This window comes from Ammospiza nelsoni, chromosome 9, assembly GCF_027579445.1.
Source record: "Ammospiza nelsoni isolate bAmmNel1 chromosome 9, bAmmNel1.pri, whole genome shotgun sequence".
NCBI classification, from domain to species: Eukaryota; Metazoa; Chordata; class Aves; order Passeriformes; family Passerellidae; genus Ammospiza; species Ammospiza nelsoni.
The window spans coordinates 33,561,255-33,579,825 of NC_080641.1; the positions used below are offsets into that span (position 1 = coordinate 33,561,255).

The 18,571-nt window shown below is 49.6% G+C and overlaps 1 protein-coding gene across 15 annotated transcripts in view; it reads left to right on the forward strand.

Annotated features, from left to right (window-relative positions):
• The first annotated feature begins 4,818 nt into the window (after positions 1–4,818).
• Positions 4,819–18,571, forward strand: part of NFIA (nuclear factor I A) — a 243,631-nt gene continuing 229,878 nt past the window's right edge. For 14 of the 15 annotated variants that reach the window (XM_059478569.1, XM_059478571.1, XM_059478570.1 and 11 more), the window contains exons 1-2: positions 4,819–5,129; positions 10,645–11,176. In XM_059478569.1, the coding sequence (XP_059334552.1) occupies positions 5,103–5,129; positions 10,645–11,176 (559 nt within the window). In that variant the 5' untranslated portion in view covers positions 4,819–5,102. Of the gene's footprint in view, positions 5,130–6,663; positions 6,799–10,644; positions 11,177–18,571 lie in introns of those variants that run through there. The other variant, XM_059478577.1, reaches the window with a different exon arrangement.

Below are 18,571 nucleotides of genomic sequence, written 5' to 3' on the forward strand. Positions count from 1 at the left end.
TAGACAGCTCCATAGTAGGTTATGGGACACAGAGAACCGTCTGGGCATTGATTCCCACCCACCACACTGGCACTGAGGTCTCTTGGGGATGTGAGTCAGCAGCGTGTGGCTCTAAGGTCCTGATGGAAAAGGAATCAGGATCGAGCCTGGTGATTGCAGGGGGCTTCTAGCTCTCAGCGGGGCAAAGCTGCTCTCAGGGCAGCCACAGTGGCTCTCCCAAAGCCACCAACATCACTCAGGGCCCAGGAGAGCCCTGCTGTCTGTCTCAGGCCTTTAATGATCACTGCTGTATGCTAACAGGCCATACCACATATAGCCCGGCTATTGTCAGCGCTGATCCTTGTCCAACTGACGGGCTATTCAAAGCGCTTCTCAAGCCTCTCCAAAATCCCAGCTTGTTCTACCCCGATGACAGCCATCCCTCCCATTCGGAGTTCTCTTTGTACGCTTGATAACATGGTGGAAATCCCTTATTATGCTTCTTTTAATAATGCTTTCACATGGCAAGGGGACATGATGTTTTAATTTATGCAGCGCACATCATCCTCCGACAATTTGCTAAGAGGAGCCCTCGCGACCTAAGCCTGCGCCGAATAACACAAGTTTATGCAAAACCAGTGGTTTCCAACCTGTGGTCTCCAGACCGCTGGGAACCGGCGGGCTCCCTCCCAGGGGTCACCAGGAGGTAACCAGGAAAGCAGAGCCGCCGCTGCCGCGAGGTTCAAACGCGCCGCCGGCACGGAGCCGCGCTGTCACCAGTGCAGGTCTGGGGCTCCCAAACTGCAAACTGAAAATCACTATCTCAGGGGTTTTTACTTTCTTACTCCTTTTTTTTTTTTTTTTTTTTTTTTTGGTTGGTCTCTGTACTCAGTACGCTGCGGCTCCAACCTCTGTGTCTTTAAATACCTGCTCAAGTCGATTAAAAGCAGTAAATTCAGAGGGGTAACCACACCACTCCTTATGAGTTGTGTGAGTTGAAGTCTCACTTTGTTGTCAAAAATAGCAATTAACCTTCAGATCAACTTGCTCTCCCCCCCCCCCAAATTAATTTTGCAGTATTATCACGCATCTTGAGGCTTCCAGTTTTAAGCATATAATGCTTCTCCTGTTAATGAAGCGGGTATCCACGATCAAGGGGAGCTGAGAGCCACAGACAATTGTTTGTTTGCCTTTATTTCTCACGCCCTTTGAAGGTTTTTCTTTCTCCTCTGTGTTTTTTTGGTTGGTTTTTTTTTTTTTTTTTTTTTTGTGCTTTTTTTTTTTTTTTTTTTTTTTATTAAGTGACTTTAGCAGATTGTACCCTCAGAGCTGTGAATAATGGGGTTATTCTACAAAAATGGCCAAGGCTAGTTAAGACACACAAAGCCAGGAAATCCTTTCAGGGATGAAATCAGGACTATTTTAGGGGGTGCCGTGTAAGTTGGAGACTTTGCAGCTTGGCTGCTGCATGGCTGCCAGGCACGGCAGCGCTGCGGGGACGACCTGTCCTCCCCCGCCGGGGGCTTGCCCGGCCGGGGGGGCCCCGCTCCTTCACCGCACCGGGGGGAGCAAAGCCTGGGGGGGTTCTCAAAGCACGGGGGGTGCAAAGGTGGACGAGCAAAGGAGGATGGGGGGTTTGCCAGCGCCAGGTAACTTTGCCCGAGCAGCGAAGGAGCTTTGCTGCGCAAGGCACGGGGGTTCCCCGCGCCGGGGGGTGCGCATGGGGGGTCCCCGTGCGGAAGGGGAAGGGGGTTCCCCGTTCAGGAGGGGGTTTCACCCGTGCGGGGGGCCGGTTATTCATGCAGGGTGGTGGGGGGTTACCCGTGCAGGATGGGGGGATACCCGTGCAGGATGGGGGTTACCCGTGCAGGATGGGGGGTTACCCGTGCAGGATGGGGGGATACCCGTGCAGGATGGGGGGTTACCCGTGCAGGATGGGGGGATACCCCTGCAGGATGGGGGGTTACCCGTGCAGGATGGGGGGATACCCGTGCAGGATGGGGGTTACCCATGCAGGATGGGGGGTTACCCGTGCAGGATGGGGGGATACCCGTGCAGGATGGGGGGTTACCCGTGCAGGATGGGGGGATACCCCTGCAGGATGGGGGGTTACCCGTGCAGGATGGGGGGATACCCCTGCAGGATGGGGGGATACCCGTGCAGGATGGGGGGTTACCCGTGCAGGATGGGGGTTACCCGTGCGAGGGGCGCTCGCACCGCCCCCGCGCTGGACCCCCGCGGCTGGGAAGGGGCTCGGCGGGGGCGGGACACTGCGGGCCCGCAGCGGGGCCGCCCGCCCGGCCGGGGGTGTGCGGGGGATGTCCGTGAGCCCCGCCGCCCCCCCCGGTGCGGGTCTCCTGTGCGAATCGCGGCGATTGCGGAAATACGCGGGGGCGGGAGGGAGGAGGAGGAGGTGGAGGAGAAGAGGAGGAGGGAGGTGGGTGGTGGGCGGGAGGCTGCCGAATCGCTCGTAACTTCTGCAAAGTCCCGGGCACTGGGAGCCCACCCGGCAGAGCGTGGAGAGGCGGCGGCAGCGCCCGGGCACGCCCGCCCCGACCCCCGCTCGCCCCGCGCCGCAGCCACCAAAAGCCCCAAATCAGCCCGAAACGCACGGGAAGAAAAAAAATCCCAACACATCCCACCTAAGAGCCGGCGGCAGTTGGCTGCGGCGGGTTTTCCCTTCCGGTTCCCAACGGCTGTGAGTCGATTTTAGCCATAAAAAATATAAAAAATTGCGAAGAGAAAAAAGAAAAAAAAAAGTGCCGCCAGCCGCTAGAGCCCGCAAAGTTTCTCTTGCGCTGTTATCTGTGTTATCCCTGTTATCCCTGCCCGCGGGACGCGGCGCCGCCTAAACTCTTGTTTTTGTATTTTTAACCCGATTCCCACGCTTTCGCAGAGGGAATTCGCTATTGTCTGCGCGGGGTCCGGGCGCGGAGGGAGCGCGGGTGCGCAGGGCTGCGCCGCAGCTGCCTTTTTTTTTTTTTTTAATTTTTTTTTTTTTTTTTTTTTTTTTTTTTTTTTTTTTTTTTTTTGTCAGGGATTTGAGAAAACCGCTGAGCTTGACAGATTCCCCCGCTTTCCCCCCTCCCCGCCCGTACGTGCGCGCCGGCTCCGTGCGCGCCGTCTGGAGCGCCCGCGGCCGCGCACAAAGAAACGCGCCCGGGCGCGGGATGTGACGGACCGCGGCGGGGACCAATGGCCGGGGCGGGGCCTTGTGACGTCACAGAGAGCCGCCCAATCAGCGGCGGGAGTGGGTGTTGCGACGTTTGAACTCCCCCGGGGGGAGGGGCGCGCCTTTTTTTCTTTTTTTTTTCTCGGTTTTTATTCTCCTTTTTTTTTTTTTTTTCCTCTTCTTATTTTTTGTCTCTTCATTTTTTTTTTCTCCTCTTTTTTTTTTTTTTTTTTTTTGGCCTTTTCCGCCGAAGTTGGCGGCGCCCCGCGGGGACGGGGCCGCTGGCGGGGCCGGAGCCTCGGAAACCTCCGGATTTAGCACCCAAAAAAAAAAAAAAAAAGGGGGGGGAGGGCAGAAGAAGAAAGAAAGAAAAAAAGCTTTTTTATTAAAAAAATCCCATGTTTAAAAAATTATTTATTTTTTTAAAGCGTGCTTAGCAAAACGCTGAGTTGGGAAAAATGAGGATAACTTGCGCGCCCACCCGTTTAGCGCTCAAATATTCTGGGGTAGGGGAAGGTGATTTCGCTCTACTCGTATTTTTTTTGGAAGGGAGGGGTGTCCGTGGCTGCGGAGGGGCTGCACTTGACCGTGGCCCCTGCCTAGAGGGCGCAACCAGCCGTCCCGCGGCCAAAAGTCTCCCGAAGGGCGCCAAAAGTTACTTAAAAGATAATGCTGGAAACCGCAAAAGGCTGGGAACGGTGCGGCACGGACGAGTGGGGGACACAACCCACTCCCCCTCCACCTCCGAAATAAGCGGCAGCGGGAGGGGATTTTTCCTCCTTTTCCCCTATAGATGGATTTTTTTTTTTCCCTGCGTATGTCGCCGTCGTCGCCCTCCCCCCCCCCAAAAAAAAAAAAAAAAAAAAAGCCTGTGACTACGCGCAGGGACGCGGGGGTCACCTAAAGTGCCTCCGGCATCAGTGGAAAACGCTATTCCCAGGCGGAAAGGGGGGGACACACCAGCCGGGACACCCTCCGAGTCCCCAGGAGCGGGCTGGAGAGCATCCAAACCCCAAACCCAAACGTTGCCGGTGCCAAGACAATGCGCTCCAGAAGTGTCAGGAGGCGCGGGGGTATTTTTAATTTTAAGCGCTTCACTTTTAGATTTCATAAGTAAGAAAGAGGGGGGAGTGCGATGTGCCGATGAATTTATGTGTTGCTATTTTTTAGAAGAAAATTTTTATTTTTTTTTAAAGTGGAATAAGCACCCTTGATTCTAAAGCGCTTGATTTAAAATGACAAGTGCCAAAGGGGATGGGGAAAGTTGTGGAAGGCAACGCCGCTTCCCCCAGCGCCCCCCGCCCCATCCCTCCATGGTCAAGGGCCGAGCGGAGCCGCAGCCCCCGGGAAGAGCAAAATTAAAAAAACAAATAAATAAATAACAATTATAACAGAAAAATACACAACCCCCCCCCCCCCCCCTCCCGCTTCGTAAAAAGAGGCAAACTTTGAGCCGAGCCCTGCTCGCCTCTCGGCTCCGCGGCTGGCCGCGCTGCGGGGCGGCGGGGCGGAGGGAGGCGGCGGCGCCGCAGCCCCCTCCCCGCCCCTCCCCGCCCCCGCGGGCGGGCGGCGCGGGGCGCGGGGCGGGCGGTGCGCGGCGCAGAGCGGAGGGGCGCGGAGCGGAGCGGAGGGGCGCGGAGCGGGGGCGGCGGAGGGGCGCGCAGCGAGCGCTATGCCTTTAACGGCGCGCGGGGCAGGCATGCCGAGCGCGTAGTGCGGGAAAGTCGAGGCGGGGTTAAAGTTCAGCTCATGGAGCGGCTCCGCGCTGGCTGCAGTTTGGCAGAGTTGGAAATGTGAAAGCAAGAAGCAGGCTCGGGGCTCCCCCTCCTCTCCTCTCTCTCTCTCTTTTTTCCCCTCCTCTCTCTCCCTCTCCCTCTGTCTCTCTCCCCCTCTCTCTCTCCCTCTCTCCCCGCACACGCACACCTCCAAACCGCAGCCCCCCGCAGCAGTCATGTATTCTCCGCTCTGTCTCACCCAGGTAAGCGGCCGCCGGGGCGCGGTGGGGCCGGCGCTGCGGGGGTGCGCGGCCGTGCGCGCCGGGGAAGGGGCACCACCGCCGCTCGCCGAAACTAACTTTGTTGCCTTTCGCTCGCATGCCCCCCCCCTCCACCCCCTTCCCGCACGGCCATTTGTGTCGGCACATGGCTAATGGCGCCTACTTATTAATGCTTTAATTAACGGGGGGGGCCGCGCGGGCGCGGTGCTGCGGGACGACCCGCACGGCCCCGCCGTGCTTGGTCATCCGCGATCGATGCCGCCGATGCCGCCGCCCGCGCCGGAGCGCCTCGCACCGCCCCGCACCGCGGCCCCGGGGCAGCGCCGGAGCCGCTGCGCCGCTCCCCGCCCCGGGCACGGCGCGGCCCGCACCCCCCGGCACCGCGCTCGGGGCTCCGCGGGAGCGGCCCCGCCGGCTCCGCGCCCCCCCGGCGCCCCGGGCGCCGAGAGAGGGACCGTCCCCCGCACCTGGGCTCGCTCCCGCGGTGCGGCGCGGTGCAGCCGCCCCCGCGCAGAGCGCCCTCCGCACCCGCGGAGGCCGCCCCAGCCGGGGGACCGTGCGCGTGTCCCCCCGCACGGACACCCGCAAACTTGTCCCGCGTGTGTCGCGCGTCCCCCCCGCCACCCTCCCGCCCGCGGATCGGGCCCCGCGGCGCTCGGCGCAACTTTTGCGCGCTCCGCTCGCGGCGGGACGGGGCTGCGCGGGGAGCGGAGGCGGGGGCGTCGCTCCGCGGTACCCCCCAGTTGCGCGGCCGCGGAACCCCCGGCCCCCCTTTTCCCCGCGCGCTGCTGCAGGACGCTGAATTACACCCCTTCAATTAGCAGGATATAATGGTTTAACGAGGAAATGCTTTGTGGCGGACTCAAACCCCAGATTATTTCCTCCTGCAGGAGATTTTGACTACATTATTCTTATTAATTTAATTGGAATATTTTTTTTCTCCCGGTGAGAAAGCCTCTCCGGGCTCTTTCCGTCGAGAAAAAGGCAAGGAATTGCAGGGAGAGGGGCGGCAGCTTCCCAGGCAGCCCGAAGAGCTCTGAAAGTTTCGTCCCCTTCTCCAGTCGCGGTCCCCTCTCCTTCTCCAGCCTGCCCCAAATTTTGGGGTGCTGGCGAGAAAACACCAGGCCGGCGGGGGCACGAAACTCCAAACCGTACACTTGCTCAAAAGGCAGGAGCAAAATGCGAGCAGCGGGAGTTTGCAGAGGATGGGATGCAGCAACTCCGGGCTGTGCCTGGGCAAAGTTTGTGCCTTTAATTCAACTCTGAGCAATACCTGGTTTTTGTCAGCGCAGCGGCTGCGGGAGGGACCCCCGGACACTCCGTGCAGGGCCCGCAGCGCCGACGCTCCTGGCATCTCCACGTGGGGCTCCTGGGGCTCTCTAGGCCCAGTCGCATTTTAAGGAGAGAAAATAAATCCATGGGCTGGTTGCTCCCTGGCCCAGTCGTGTGTCCTGTCCCCGTCGTCCCCCCCCCACACACCCTCCCAGCTTTTTTTTTTTTTTTTTTTTTAGATTTATCAAAAGAAAAGCAGAAAGCCAGGCATGTGCTTTGACTCCGTTAGGAAAATCTGGCATTCTTGCTGCACGTTTGGAAAAGTAATAGGAGGATTAGAGGCCTCCTGACAAACTCTTCCCTCCGAAGGATCAATTAGGTGATTCTGTCATTTTTCTATAGAAAAAAGGGGGCGAGCCCTGAGCTATTGCAAGTAATTTCCTATTTTATCGTTTCAAGAGCTTTTATTGATACAAGTTTTAGGAAGGATTTTTTTCTTTTTCTCTTTTTTTTTTTTTTTTTTTTTTTTGGTCAAGTTTTAGTTCAGATTTAAAGGGAAGCTCTTGAAAGTGGGTTAGAAAAGGAAAACAAACAAAAATGCTGGTTCTGAGCATATTTATCCAAGCCCTGGAACCAAAATGGCACAAGCATTTTGTGTCATCTGTCAGGAAAAATCCAAACATCGTTCCATTTACATATCTGCTGAGGAGCTAGGAAATAGTTGGGGAACATATGCACGTCTCCTCATAGATTTACAAGCAAATGGATTGTAAAAATATTAGCAAGGGTCGCTGTAGTTGGCTTAATTTCAAAAAGATCTGCAGAAATACATTGTTTCAAAGCCTCCTTTGCAGGATTACATTATCGAAGGCGCCTTTGGGTTGGCGTTGGGGTTCTTTTGTCGTAGGGTTTTTGTTTTGTTTTTTCTAACACCTTTTTGGAGATCAGAGGAGAATTTTGGGATAAACAGTACAGAACTGTGCAGCCCAAATTTTAGGTGCTGCTTAGAGCCAGGCAGGCTCTTCTCGGAAGAGCTGTATCCTCAAACTTCGGAGAGGAGTGCAATAAAGAAAACCCCTAACTTTTTATTACTGCTTTGCCAGCTTTCTGGTGTCTTTTATTTTTAGGTAACCCATCCAGCACTGAGGGGGGAAAGCAAACAGCTTTATCAAATACTTTCAAAGTTTCCCTTCCAGCTAACTTGTGAAAAGGGAAAGATCATTGCCTTTTCTACCAGTTCCTTAAAATCCTGCTATTTTGCAGCGAGGCTGCAGACAAGTTGCACATCTGTTAGCACACTTGCACTGACACGTTTCCAAAACTTTTGGGGTTTTTTGAGGGGGCTGTAGCACCACTGAAATAAAAAATTGTATTGTGCAGAAGCTGCTCCCCCTCCCCGTGCCCACGTCCAGCCCAGCTCTGTTTGATCAGTCCTGGCTGCTTTTATTTCCACTTGGACTTTGCTAATACCTCAGCGCCGAGATTGAAGCGGTGCGATTTTCCGGAGCAGCGTGTTTACCAAGACACTTTGAAAGTTGGTCTGTTTATGAGTCGTTAACCTTTTCTCCTCATACACCATTTTGAAAAGACACATTAGGGTGTAATAGGGACGTGCACACCTCGCGCCTGAGCAGCAGTGCTTCTCGTTTACTTCAGCCACAGACCCTGACTTTGCACCAAAAAGCATCTTGGTTTTTTCCCCCCCTCTCTTTAAAGTGGTTTAGTGTTTTTTTAAAAGGTTTTCTTTTTGGGTGTTGTTTTTACCTCCCCTTTCAGGTTCACATCGTAGAAATCAGCTTTAGTGCAGGTTAAAGCAACTCTCTCCTGGATGTTATCCAACGCCGAGCCAAAAAAGTCCTGAGCACATGAGATCAGGCAGGACAAAGCGCTGCTTAAAGCAGAAAAGTTAAAATATTTCAGGATGTACCAAGACGTGTTTGGAAAGTGGGAAGGCTGGAAGCGCTGCCCTGGCTCGCTGTGGGCTGTCGAGCCTCTTTGCTCTGTGTACCTTCACAGATAAACTTCCACTTGACAAAAGGCCTTTTTTCCTTGACTCTCCCTGAGTGGGGAAAGGGAAGGACAGGAGGGATCAGAAGGGAGGGTTTATTATTTTTAATAGCTTGTAGAGACCTGTAGTTTTTATATTTTTCTCCTTTTTCCCCCCTGCCTCCCCCCGCCGTGAGAGCTGTGTCTGGTGGGTGAGAGCAGCTCCATGTGCTGGGATTGTGCCTCCTCTCACTTTTTGAATCTGCCGACTGCAAACTCGCAGCAATCTTTTTTTTTTTTTTTTAACTTTATTGAAATTTGAAACTATCATCTTTTCCCATAGAGGAGGGAAAAAAAAAAAAGGAGGAATGTGCCAATCACTGGAGTGATTTATTTTATTTTACCTGCTTTTATTTTAATAATCATTCATAGTACTTTGATTGCTGCCGCTCTGCTCTAGTGAAATATATTGTGCTGCTAGGAAAGTTTTTAACAGTCTGTGTTTAAAGTAAAAATAAATGCAATGGTGCTACCTATAGATTTAAGTATCTACAATTCTGGGGCCACTCAGAATAAGTGCAATGAAAGCTTTTGGGGAGTCAGCAGAAGGTCTTGAATTATGACCGGAATTTGCTGCTGGATATTTCTACTATTGGTTTCTCAGTTTTTCATAATTTCTGAAAAGAACAATGCAAATTAAAACAAAGTGTTGAAAGGAAGTAAGATGTCTGTTTTAATAACCATATTTGCATGACCCACAATGATTTGAGTAAAAAATGTACTCCATGGGATAATTAAAGAAAAAAAAAGTTAGTTTGCTAATCTGAAAAATCCCCGATGTTTCCTTGCACAGGGGTAGGTAGCGGGTGGCTTTTCCCATGCTGGGGAAAATGTTGCAGGGATTACTTTATTTTTCCCTCCTGGAGGGCCCAATCCTGAGAAAAGGAGGAACTGGAAGCAGGGACATCCCCAGCACGCAGCGCTGGATCAGGCCCCATAGGCTGGATAGGTTTTTATGTGCAGCCTGGAGTTGGGTCATTCATTTATTCAGAAAAAAAACAAGAAGCATGGCCCCCGTATATTATGATATGTTTTGATCTCTTTGGCTGATTTATGTAATACTTAGTGAGGAGAAAAAAAAAATTAAAAAAGAAAAATCAAGGGGTCTTCTCGCCTTTTTTTAGCGTCAGCATAATTTTAATTGAGATTTTTTTTGTGCCAGGGGAGAGGGGTGATCTTTAACTCCTCGTTACACAAAGCAAGCAGTGTCTCTGGATGGCCAAACTAACTTTCCGAGTAGGACATTTCTTTTAAAATATTTGAAAATCTGACACAATTAATAATTCTTTGCGTATTTGCACAAGTTGTGCTACAGTTTTCTGTTACCGCATTTTTCAATTTTTCCTGGTTTTTTGAGTTTGTTTTTTTTTTTATTTTATAGGAAAGCTCAGAGTTTGACTATCCCTAATATGCCCAGATAGCAAGTGTTTTAGCTGTTTTTTTTTTACTAAATAGAAACAAAAATATTTTAAAAAAAGATAAATTGCAAGGCTTGCTTTTTCTAGGGTTTTAGTGTTGGTTATGATTGCGCTCGCGGGATAAATCGACCGCGGTACTTCTCACTCCTTTCACTGTTTAGGAACCAGAGTGAAAACCACCCTTCATTGTAATTGTATATACAGCTATAGTGGCATTTTACTATTCTGCCGGCTGCTATTTCCAAATATATCTTCGGGAAAGTTTTACTATACTTTAGACTTCCCCATACAAACATTGATTGGCATCCAAATGTTTAGGATTTGCCAAATTGGCGGGCAAACGCTGGCTACACCGCAAGCAGCGGGGTCAGGGAGAGAGCAAAGGGAGATATGCGCTCTGCAAGTGGACTTGCAAAGGAGTTTTTGGATTTTAACTCATTCTGCCCTTTTTTTTTTTTTTTTTTTTAAAAAAAAAGGTTTGGGGACTGGGGAAAGGGCGCCAGCATTGCACCATCTCCATCTGGGTGCTTGGTTGAAGTTGGACCCTGTTTTTGGGAGGCGCGAGCAGAGGTTTCGGGTTGGCGCGAAAGGGAAGCGGGGATGCGGCGCTGGTGGGTTCGGGGTCCATCAGCGAGGGGTCCCACGGCCCTTAAAATTTATCAGCACCCTCCTAATTCTCACCATCCTGCAAAAGCCCTCTTTTTGGAAGCTCTTTCTTGATGGTTTCGGTGACATCAACCCTTCTTTGTAACTTTTTTCAGGATGAATTTCATCCCTTCATCGAAGCACTTCTGCCTCACGTCCGAGCGTTTGCGTACACGTGGTTCAACCTGCAAGCCCGAAAAAGAAAATACTTCAAAAAACATGAAAAACGCATGTCTAAAGAGGAAGAGAGAGCCGTGAAGGACGAACTGCTAAGTGAAAAACCCGAGGTAAAGCAAAAATGGGCATCCAGACTTCTGGCAAAGCTCCGGAAAGATATCAGGCCTGAATTTCGGGAGGATTTTGTTCTCACAGTCACAGGAAAAAAGCCTCCGTGTTGCGTTCTTTCCAATCCAGACCAGAAGGGCAAGATGAGAAGAATTGACTGCCTTCGCCAGGCAGATAAGGTCTGGAGGTTGGACCTTGTTATGGTGATTTTATTTAAAGGTATTCCGCTCGAAAGTACTGATGGCGAGCGCCTTGTAAAGTCCCCACAGTGCTCTAACCCCGGGCTGTGCGTACAGCCCCACCATATAGGAGTTTCTGTTAAGGAACTCGATTTATATTTGGCATACTTTGTGCACGCAGCAGGTAAGTGCCTTTCTCTACCACCTTCTCCAACTTTTCGGTTATCTCCGTGCCGGGTGCCGTGCCCGTGCGGCGGCTGCGTGAGCTGGGGAGGGAGCTGGGGATGCCGGTTATCGCTCTCCCGGGGTGGCGAGGAGGGTGCCAAAATTCCCCCCCTCACTTTTATTTTTTCTTTTTTTAATGGGGTTTTTAAGGTGCAGCCACGTAAAAGTGGCTCGTGCTTTCCGCGGTTAACAGCATTTCGGGCATCTTTCACAGGTGTTACCCTAAATGTTGTCCTAAGTGGGCTCACAGCCGGATGTAGCTTCCTTTATCCTAATTTTGGGGGAATAGATTTTAATTTAATTTTTTTTTTTAAATAAAGTTTGCGAATGTTATGCACAAAGTTGTCCAGGAGGTGCCTGAGGCCTGTGGGTCAGGAGTACCAGGTATCCTCACCTCACAGAGATTAGATGGGGAATGTAAACCCTGCAGGATTGGAGGGAAAAGAGAAGACAGTCCCTTGATAGCAAACCTAGTCATCTAGTGTGAGTGGGCATGAAACAAACCTCTGGGTAACCCTAGGGGGAAAAGGAGACATTTAAACCCCTCAAAAGATCATGATTTATACACCTAAAAGCTAAGCAGGTCTCAAAAAAGATTCCTGATTTGACAATATTGTGCTTATGAGGAGGGGCTGAGATGTTTTAACATGTGATGAAAATCTTGAGATCCCAGACTACAACACAAAGTATGCTCTGCCTGCAGCGTGACTCGGCGTGCTCAGAGGATGTGTAGTATGTTGACTGGGTAGAATAATATGCTATTGTAGTTCTCCTGTGTGATTGTAGTGCAGAAAAATGTGTGTGTGTGAAGTGCAGTGCCCCGAATTTCATCTATGGGATGTGTGGGTCCTTCAGCATATCCTGACTTGTGAGCTGAGGGGCTGGACTGGCTGGAAAAACAGAGAAGCAGGGGAGAGAGGAATCATATTAGTAGAAACCACTTCTGTATAAATATTTATCGGTAAGAAAACCAAGCAAATTACAGCCCAGGGAGCCTGCATTTCCCATGCCAACTTCTTTCAGAGGGTCTTGCAGAAAGTTTTGGCTTCCCCAAAGTTTTTCTGCGCTGAGTCCCTGCCATGGTTGTTGTGTTGGGCAATGTCGCCACTGGGATTTTACAGATATGATCCCTGTTCGGAAATAACTTTTGAGTATCCTCATGGTATTTCCTACAGATAAGCTGCGGCATTTACTTTGCACTTCGGTGTGAGGTGGTAAATCATACTGTACATTTATGGTGAAAGGGAAGTAGGCAAATATTGAGGAAAATTATTTATTTACTCTGTGCTTTATTATGGCCACTGTGAAGGAAGCGTTATGGATAAATGGCTAACTGAAGGGAGCTTGGCGCTGGGGCATTTCAGGTCACCTCCTATTCCATCACCAACCCCAAGGGGACCATGGACTCACATCCCTTTTGTCTGCCTCAGTTTCCTCCTCCGCATGTTGGAGTGGGTTGATAAATTTAAAATGCTTTGATATCCAAATAGAAGCTATAAATGTCTATTTACTGATCTACAGCACGCAGGTTTTTATTATTTGGATTTATATATAGCGTGATGCGGTAAATACTGATCCATATTGTATTTCCCAGGCCCTCTGTGGAGCGCACAAATCGTTGAGAGAATCCAACGGTCTTGGCTTGGCTTGCATGTAGGGCCGCAGAAATGTAGGATGGGGAGAAAAAGACCAAACCCAGGGGTGGGAGTATTTCGGGGAGCTTCAAGGGATCTCTCCTGTTATAACAGTCAGGCAATAGATGTTATGAAAGTTCAATATTGTGATTAGGGATATACCATCTTATCGGCACGCCAGTGGTAAACAGTAGCCTTGATAGCGAACTGTTATTTATTCCTGCCATGATCATCAACAGGCAGCGATCACACCGATTGCCCTTCGGATTCGGTATTTGCCGCGGAAACTCGGCGCAAGCCCTTGGCGCGGTTTTTTGGGGTTAGATTTGGGGATTTGTGTGAGCAGCCGCGCGCCCGTGCAGAGCGCACCGCGCCGTGTTTTTGGCCGTTGTTTGCTGATTGCACGCATTGCATTGTGCTCTCGATGCAGGAGTGTGTGCTGGCATATTCCTGCTAAACCTCAGCGGGGAGGGGGATAAGACGTTTTTTGGAAGGTGGCACAGTGTGGTCGCTGTCTATGTGGCTTCACAGAGGTGTACCGAAAGCCTTGCGTAGAGCTACCTCGTTTTCTTCCCCCCTTTTTTCCTGTTCTTTTCCCCCCTCCGATGTATCCCAGCAGTCTTTGTTACACCTGAACATTGGCCAAGTTGACAGCCATTGGTTCCCGCAGACCCGCAGTAATGGCAGCTTGTGCCGGGTGCGCAACAGGAAAATTACAAAAGAAAAAAATATTAAGGGTCCTTTGTCTCCAACTCCATCAGACCTCGGTCTCCAAATATATGGACGACGTATTTATAAGGAGGAAGTCGCCAGCGCAAATATTAGGTAGGCTGGTCAACTTACATATAGTGGATTTGACAAGCATCTGCTATAGTACAGAAGATTTGTAAACACCAAACAATGTTTTTACCTCCTTAAAAGTTTTGAGAAGTTGCCAGTATTGGCAGGAGGCACAGACTCCGAAACGTGCTTGAAGATACATGCCAAAACCATTGTGACCTTTTCACCCATAGTGCTCGCTTCTCTTTTTCTTGTGGGTTTTTTTTTCCCCCCACTTTTCGTCTTCTTTTCTTGGGGGGAGTATTCTGTTCCAAGATGCCCTTATTCGAGATGACTTCGGCAGCAAGATGTCCCTTTCCTTCTAAACATGTAGGATAATTATTGCTTTGAATCCACGCTTTTCCTTCAGTAGGCACTATCATCTGTAAGGGAACACATGTGCACAGATTTAAATAGTGCTTCTTACAAAGCTACTGAAATCAATTATTCTCTTTAAGAACTGGCTAGAAAGAGAAAACAAAAATATGCAAATAGGCAAACTACATGTAATTTTCATTAAAAGGATAAAAAAAAGAAATTATAAAAAAAAAAAAAAAAGAAAAGGAAGATCGGTGCTTTGTGAATTAGAGGTTGACCAAAAAATGTATTGAAATCTAGAGTATTGCTCTCAGTTTGCAGTTTCTAATCTGCTTAACTAAAAGCAGGCGGCATTTTCATACCCTGAACTTGGGTTTGCTTTTTAGTTTTCACTTATTCTGCTCTTGTATCAAATGACAAGTTGGAAACCATTGTGGCAAACCGTTTTCTTTGTGGGAGTCGAACAGTAAAGCTAATTTATGACCGGTCCTTTACCAGATGATCTGTATCAGAATCTACAATATACTAGGCACGTGGCAAGGTCACAATTTAAGTTGTTAAGGTCACAACCTTAGCCACCAGGCATTTGACCTTTTAGATAAAGTTAACCTTTGTTCATTAGTAGGCACTCAACCGAGAACTTTCTGGAGTTTTTTACTGCTTTGGAGTTCCTCCTGCTAATGTGGTCAGATTGGGGAATAGAATCGCAATAGAAGTAGTTAAATTTTCTGAGAGGTCACAGTTTTTAGAGACTTCTCCAGTGGCCGAAGCGGGATGGTGGGCCAGGAGGCGATGCTGCAATGTCTGGTTTATTTTTTTGGCCAGCCATCGTTATGCGCTTCGGGCGAGAATTAAACTCGCGAGGTGTTTGTGGCAGAGAAAATCTTTTAATCTTTCAGAAGGACGTTTAAAAATCCCAAATTTCAGAAAAAATCTGGGGCTAGGTTTTATTTACGTAAGCTCATTTTTCTGTTAGCGTTTAGACTCGAAGGCAGCGAAGGTGCCAGAACTCAGCCTTATTTTTGTGACTGAAAATTTACTTAACTTCTAGATGTGCTCTGTGGCTAATTGCTGGGCAGTGGTATATAGCACACGACCTTGAACTTTAAGCTCGACCCATTTTATGTTCCCGTCAACAGACTTAAAATATTCTCCTTGGACGACCATAAAGAAGCATCGATGGGAATAACCCAAAGATGGGTTAATGCAGAAGCCCTCCCGTACCCGTGGAGGTTTCGGGGGGTCCGAGAGGTACCCGAGGCTTTGCGCTGTAATCTTTTAGTACAATTGGTATTGATTGTTGCTGCATTAATCCTGTTAATAGCCGCAGCCGGGCCGGGTGTCGCAGGAGTGGCAGAGGTGTCCTGACAATGCCATACGTCACTGAAAGAGCTGTCGCAGCGCCTTGAACTCCTGATCACTGCTCTGCTAAAGTGGAGCGTTCGACGGTGGAAACTATTGCTGGCTCATACAGAAACACACACCATATTGTTTACTTAATTATGCCACAGCGAAGGCTCATTTTTAATTATTTAGCTGACTTTCTCGCTCTGCTCTGATACCACATTTATTATTTAATTTGAAATCAAAAGGGCTTGCGCTCCTGTTAGTTTTTGATGCGTTTTACTTTTGTTTTGGCTACGTTATTGTCATTCCATCGTATGGTAATCCAGATAGCCGTGATATGCAGATTGGCCAGATGGTCATGTTAACAGATTGAGAACCTACTTCCCACTGCTAAAGAGCAGGTGTAAGATCAGTGGGCTTTTTTTTTTTTCTTCTTCTTCTTTCCTCCCAAGTTTCAACCGAAATGCTCTTTAGACAGATCATAATGGTAGCTAAAAAGGGGCACATTTCAAATGGTGTTTGTTCTGTGGAGATAATGCGTAATGTATATGTCCTTTTTACGCCTATCTGAAGAGTTTTAAAGCATCCATGGCATTCCTTCCACCTATAATGCTTTGAAAAACCTAATTCCAGCTCATGGCTGTTCCAGTATATATCCAAAACAGTCCTTAAAGTTTTTTTCTGCAGACAGATTGCATTTACTCTTACCAGAAAACCACTTCAGGCAGCTTCGCAGCAGGTATCTCACACGTGTTCCCTGCACAGGGCTCCCAATGCATGTGCAGGAGAACCTGAGCAGATCAACGGTCAGCTGAGATTTTAGTATTTGTGGGCTGATAAAGTTGTTTTTCTGCTCCATTATTTTTTGCCAAAGTGAGACATCTGTAGCTTTAAAGAAAAAAAAGTGACACTAAGACATCTCACAGTATTTCTGCCCTCGAGGAATAAAGGGAAAGGCAGATTTTGTGTTGTTTTAGCATTACAAAAAGTACCCATAAAAAGTCAGTGGTGGGAGCCTGGGTCTCTGTCTCAGTCAGGAGAGGTGAGGAGAGGACAACCGCAGCTCCTCAACACCCCAAATTTCACACGCACCCACCTATCGTGGGCATGCATGGGACACGGCGACCTACACACCCCGCGTGGCACAGAGAGATATCCCCACCTTTGGATGATCTCCTCTTAGGGGAGCAGGACTGGCTGCTCGCTGCAGCCACGAGCAGGGTGGGAGCTGACAGAAGCAGGATTTAGGTGGGACAACTGCTCTCCCTGTGCGGGTGTAACTGAGCCGGTGAGTATCCGTGATAATTCAGATACTAACTGGTGCGGCACTCGGGACGGCCTGCTCTATCACGAACCCCTGGCAGGAGTTCAGTCATGTGGTTTAGCTTTTCCCTTTCTCCAACAACAACAACAGCAACAACAAATAAACACGGGATAAAGGCGTATTTCATATGCCCAGGATGTTTTCCAGGTGATGGGTTTGTGCAGTAAAAGGGTGTGTTATTTCCATGCCTCCTTGCTTCGAGGTGCAAAAGCAGGAGAAGCCTGTAAGAAAGTTGCCCAATGCTTCTGGCTTTTCTACAAGCAACTGCACTTTTATATTTCCCTTCTTTTCCACCCAATGATGAATAGCATTAATTTAGATCTATTTAAGGCGAGTGTGGGAGAAACCACAATCTTTGTTGTGGTCACTGCTGTACACAGCGGGGCTGAATGTTTCTCTTGGTTGAGGCCTCAAAGCTGAATCTGGAGAACCCAAAACATCGTGTCAGCTTTTCAAACCCTTCAAAGAGACAGTGGAATCCTAATTGTTCATAAAACCCGCTATTTATTATTACAATTATGTATTTTCTCCCCGTTCGCATGTAAAGGAAAGGGCATCCCTTGCTTTCTGTGCCCTGAGCTTCTTCACAGCTCCTCCTCCTCCTCCCCCTGATGCTTCTGGTTCAGGCACTGGTGAGGTTTTTACAACCAGCAAACAAATTCCAACCCGCTGCTCCAAAACGCCTCAACCCCTCCCCAAAAGCCTGCACTTTTCTGCACATGTGGGACCCTCCAGGCCTCAGGGACTGTCCCCAGCAAAATGAATTTGGGGCATCCTCACTGGGAGCCATGGATCTGACTCTGCCCCTGCTCCTCTCCTCCAGACAAGGGCTGGAGCTGATGATTAAATTACAGGCTGTAAATTCAGGGGAAATTATTTTAGCCTCCTAACAGCAGCCAACCCGGACATTTCCTCATGCCAGTGAGGTCTTGTGGTAGATAAGCCTTGTTGGTGGACTAAAATTCATTTTAATCGCTTTGGTTTTCCCATTCATGTGGCGCAACTGCATCTCCGGTTGTTGTTAATTCTCTCCTGCATTATGGGAGCCACCAAAAACTGTGACTGAAATCAACACCTGGGTCGTGGTGCCTCAGATGTGTGGGGCAGTTTTAAACCAGCAAGTTCATCTGGGGCTTGCAGCATTTTATCCCAAATTGCAAGGGCAGCGCCTGGACAAACGCATCGTCACAGTGTGATTAATTTCAAAGAGAAAACAGAGTATTGATATATATTAAGTGTTTCTAGCCACCATTGCCCCATGTCCCTACCCCAGGGGTGGATGTAAGACGCCTGAGCTCAGCCCTGTGTGTGGCACCATCATTTAGGGATGTAGGAGCAGGATGTGGCACGTAGAGCGGGTGGATTTGGGCTGGATTCGTGGCTGCTGCCTGTAAAGCACACGAGGGCCTCCATTTTGTGTGCCAGGCTCTCACGTGCGAGTCAAAATGGAGAGCGGCGCGGTTGCGTTCGGCCTAGAGCGGAGCGTGTGGGCTCGTGTGGCCCGCCATCTCGGTGTCACCACGGAGCACCCAGACCCACAGAGAGACCCAGGTGGGGTATCCTGGGCTTGTGCCTCCATTGGCTCCTCCTGAAGGGTGTTGATCTTTTCTCCATTAATATCCACCCTTCCAATCTGAGCGCTGTCCCGGTGTCACGGCGTGAAGGCCCCGGGGAGTCGTTCCTCCTTCCCGCTGGTATCGGCACCTCAGTGCCATTAGATCAGTGAGATAAAATCAAGATGGGTTTAATGACAAGCTCTTCTGAAAGTTTCCTGGACTTTATTGTTCACAACTTGGACCTGAGTCGGGTTATTTACACATGAGGATTAAAAAGCTGCAAACAACTGTGTGATTTTTAGGGGCTGAAAGTAATTAGCATATGTGGGTAGGAGGATACACGGCCTGTCTGCGTT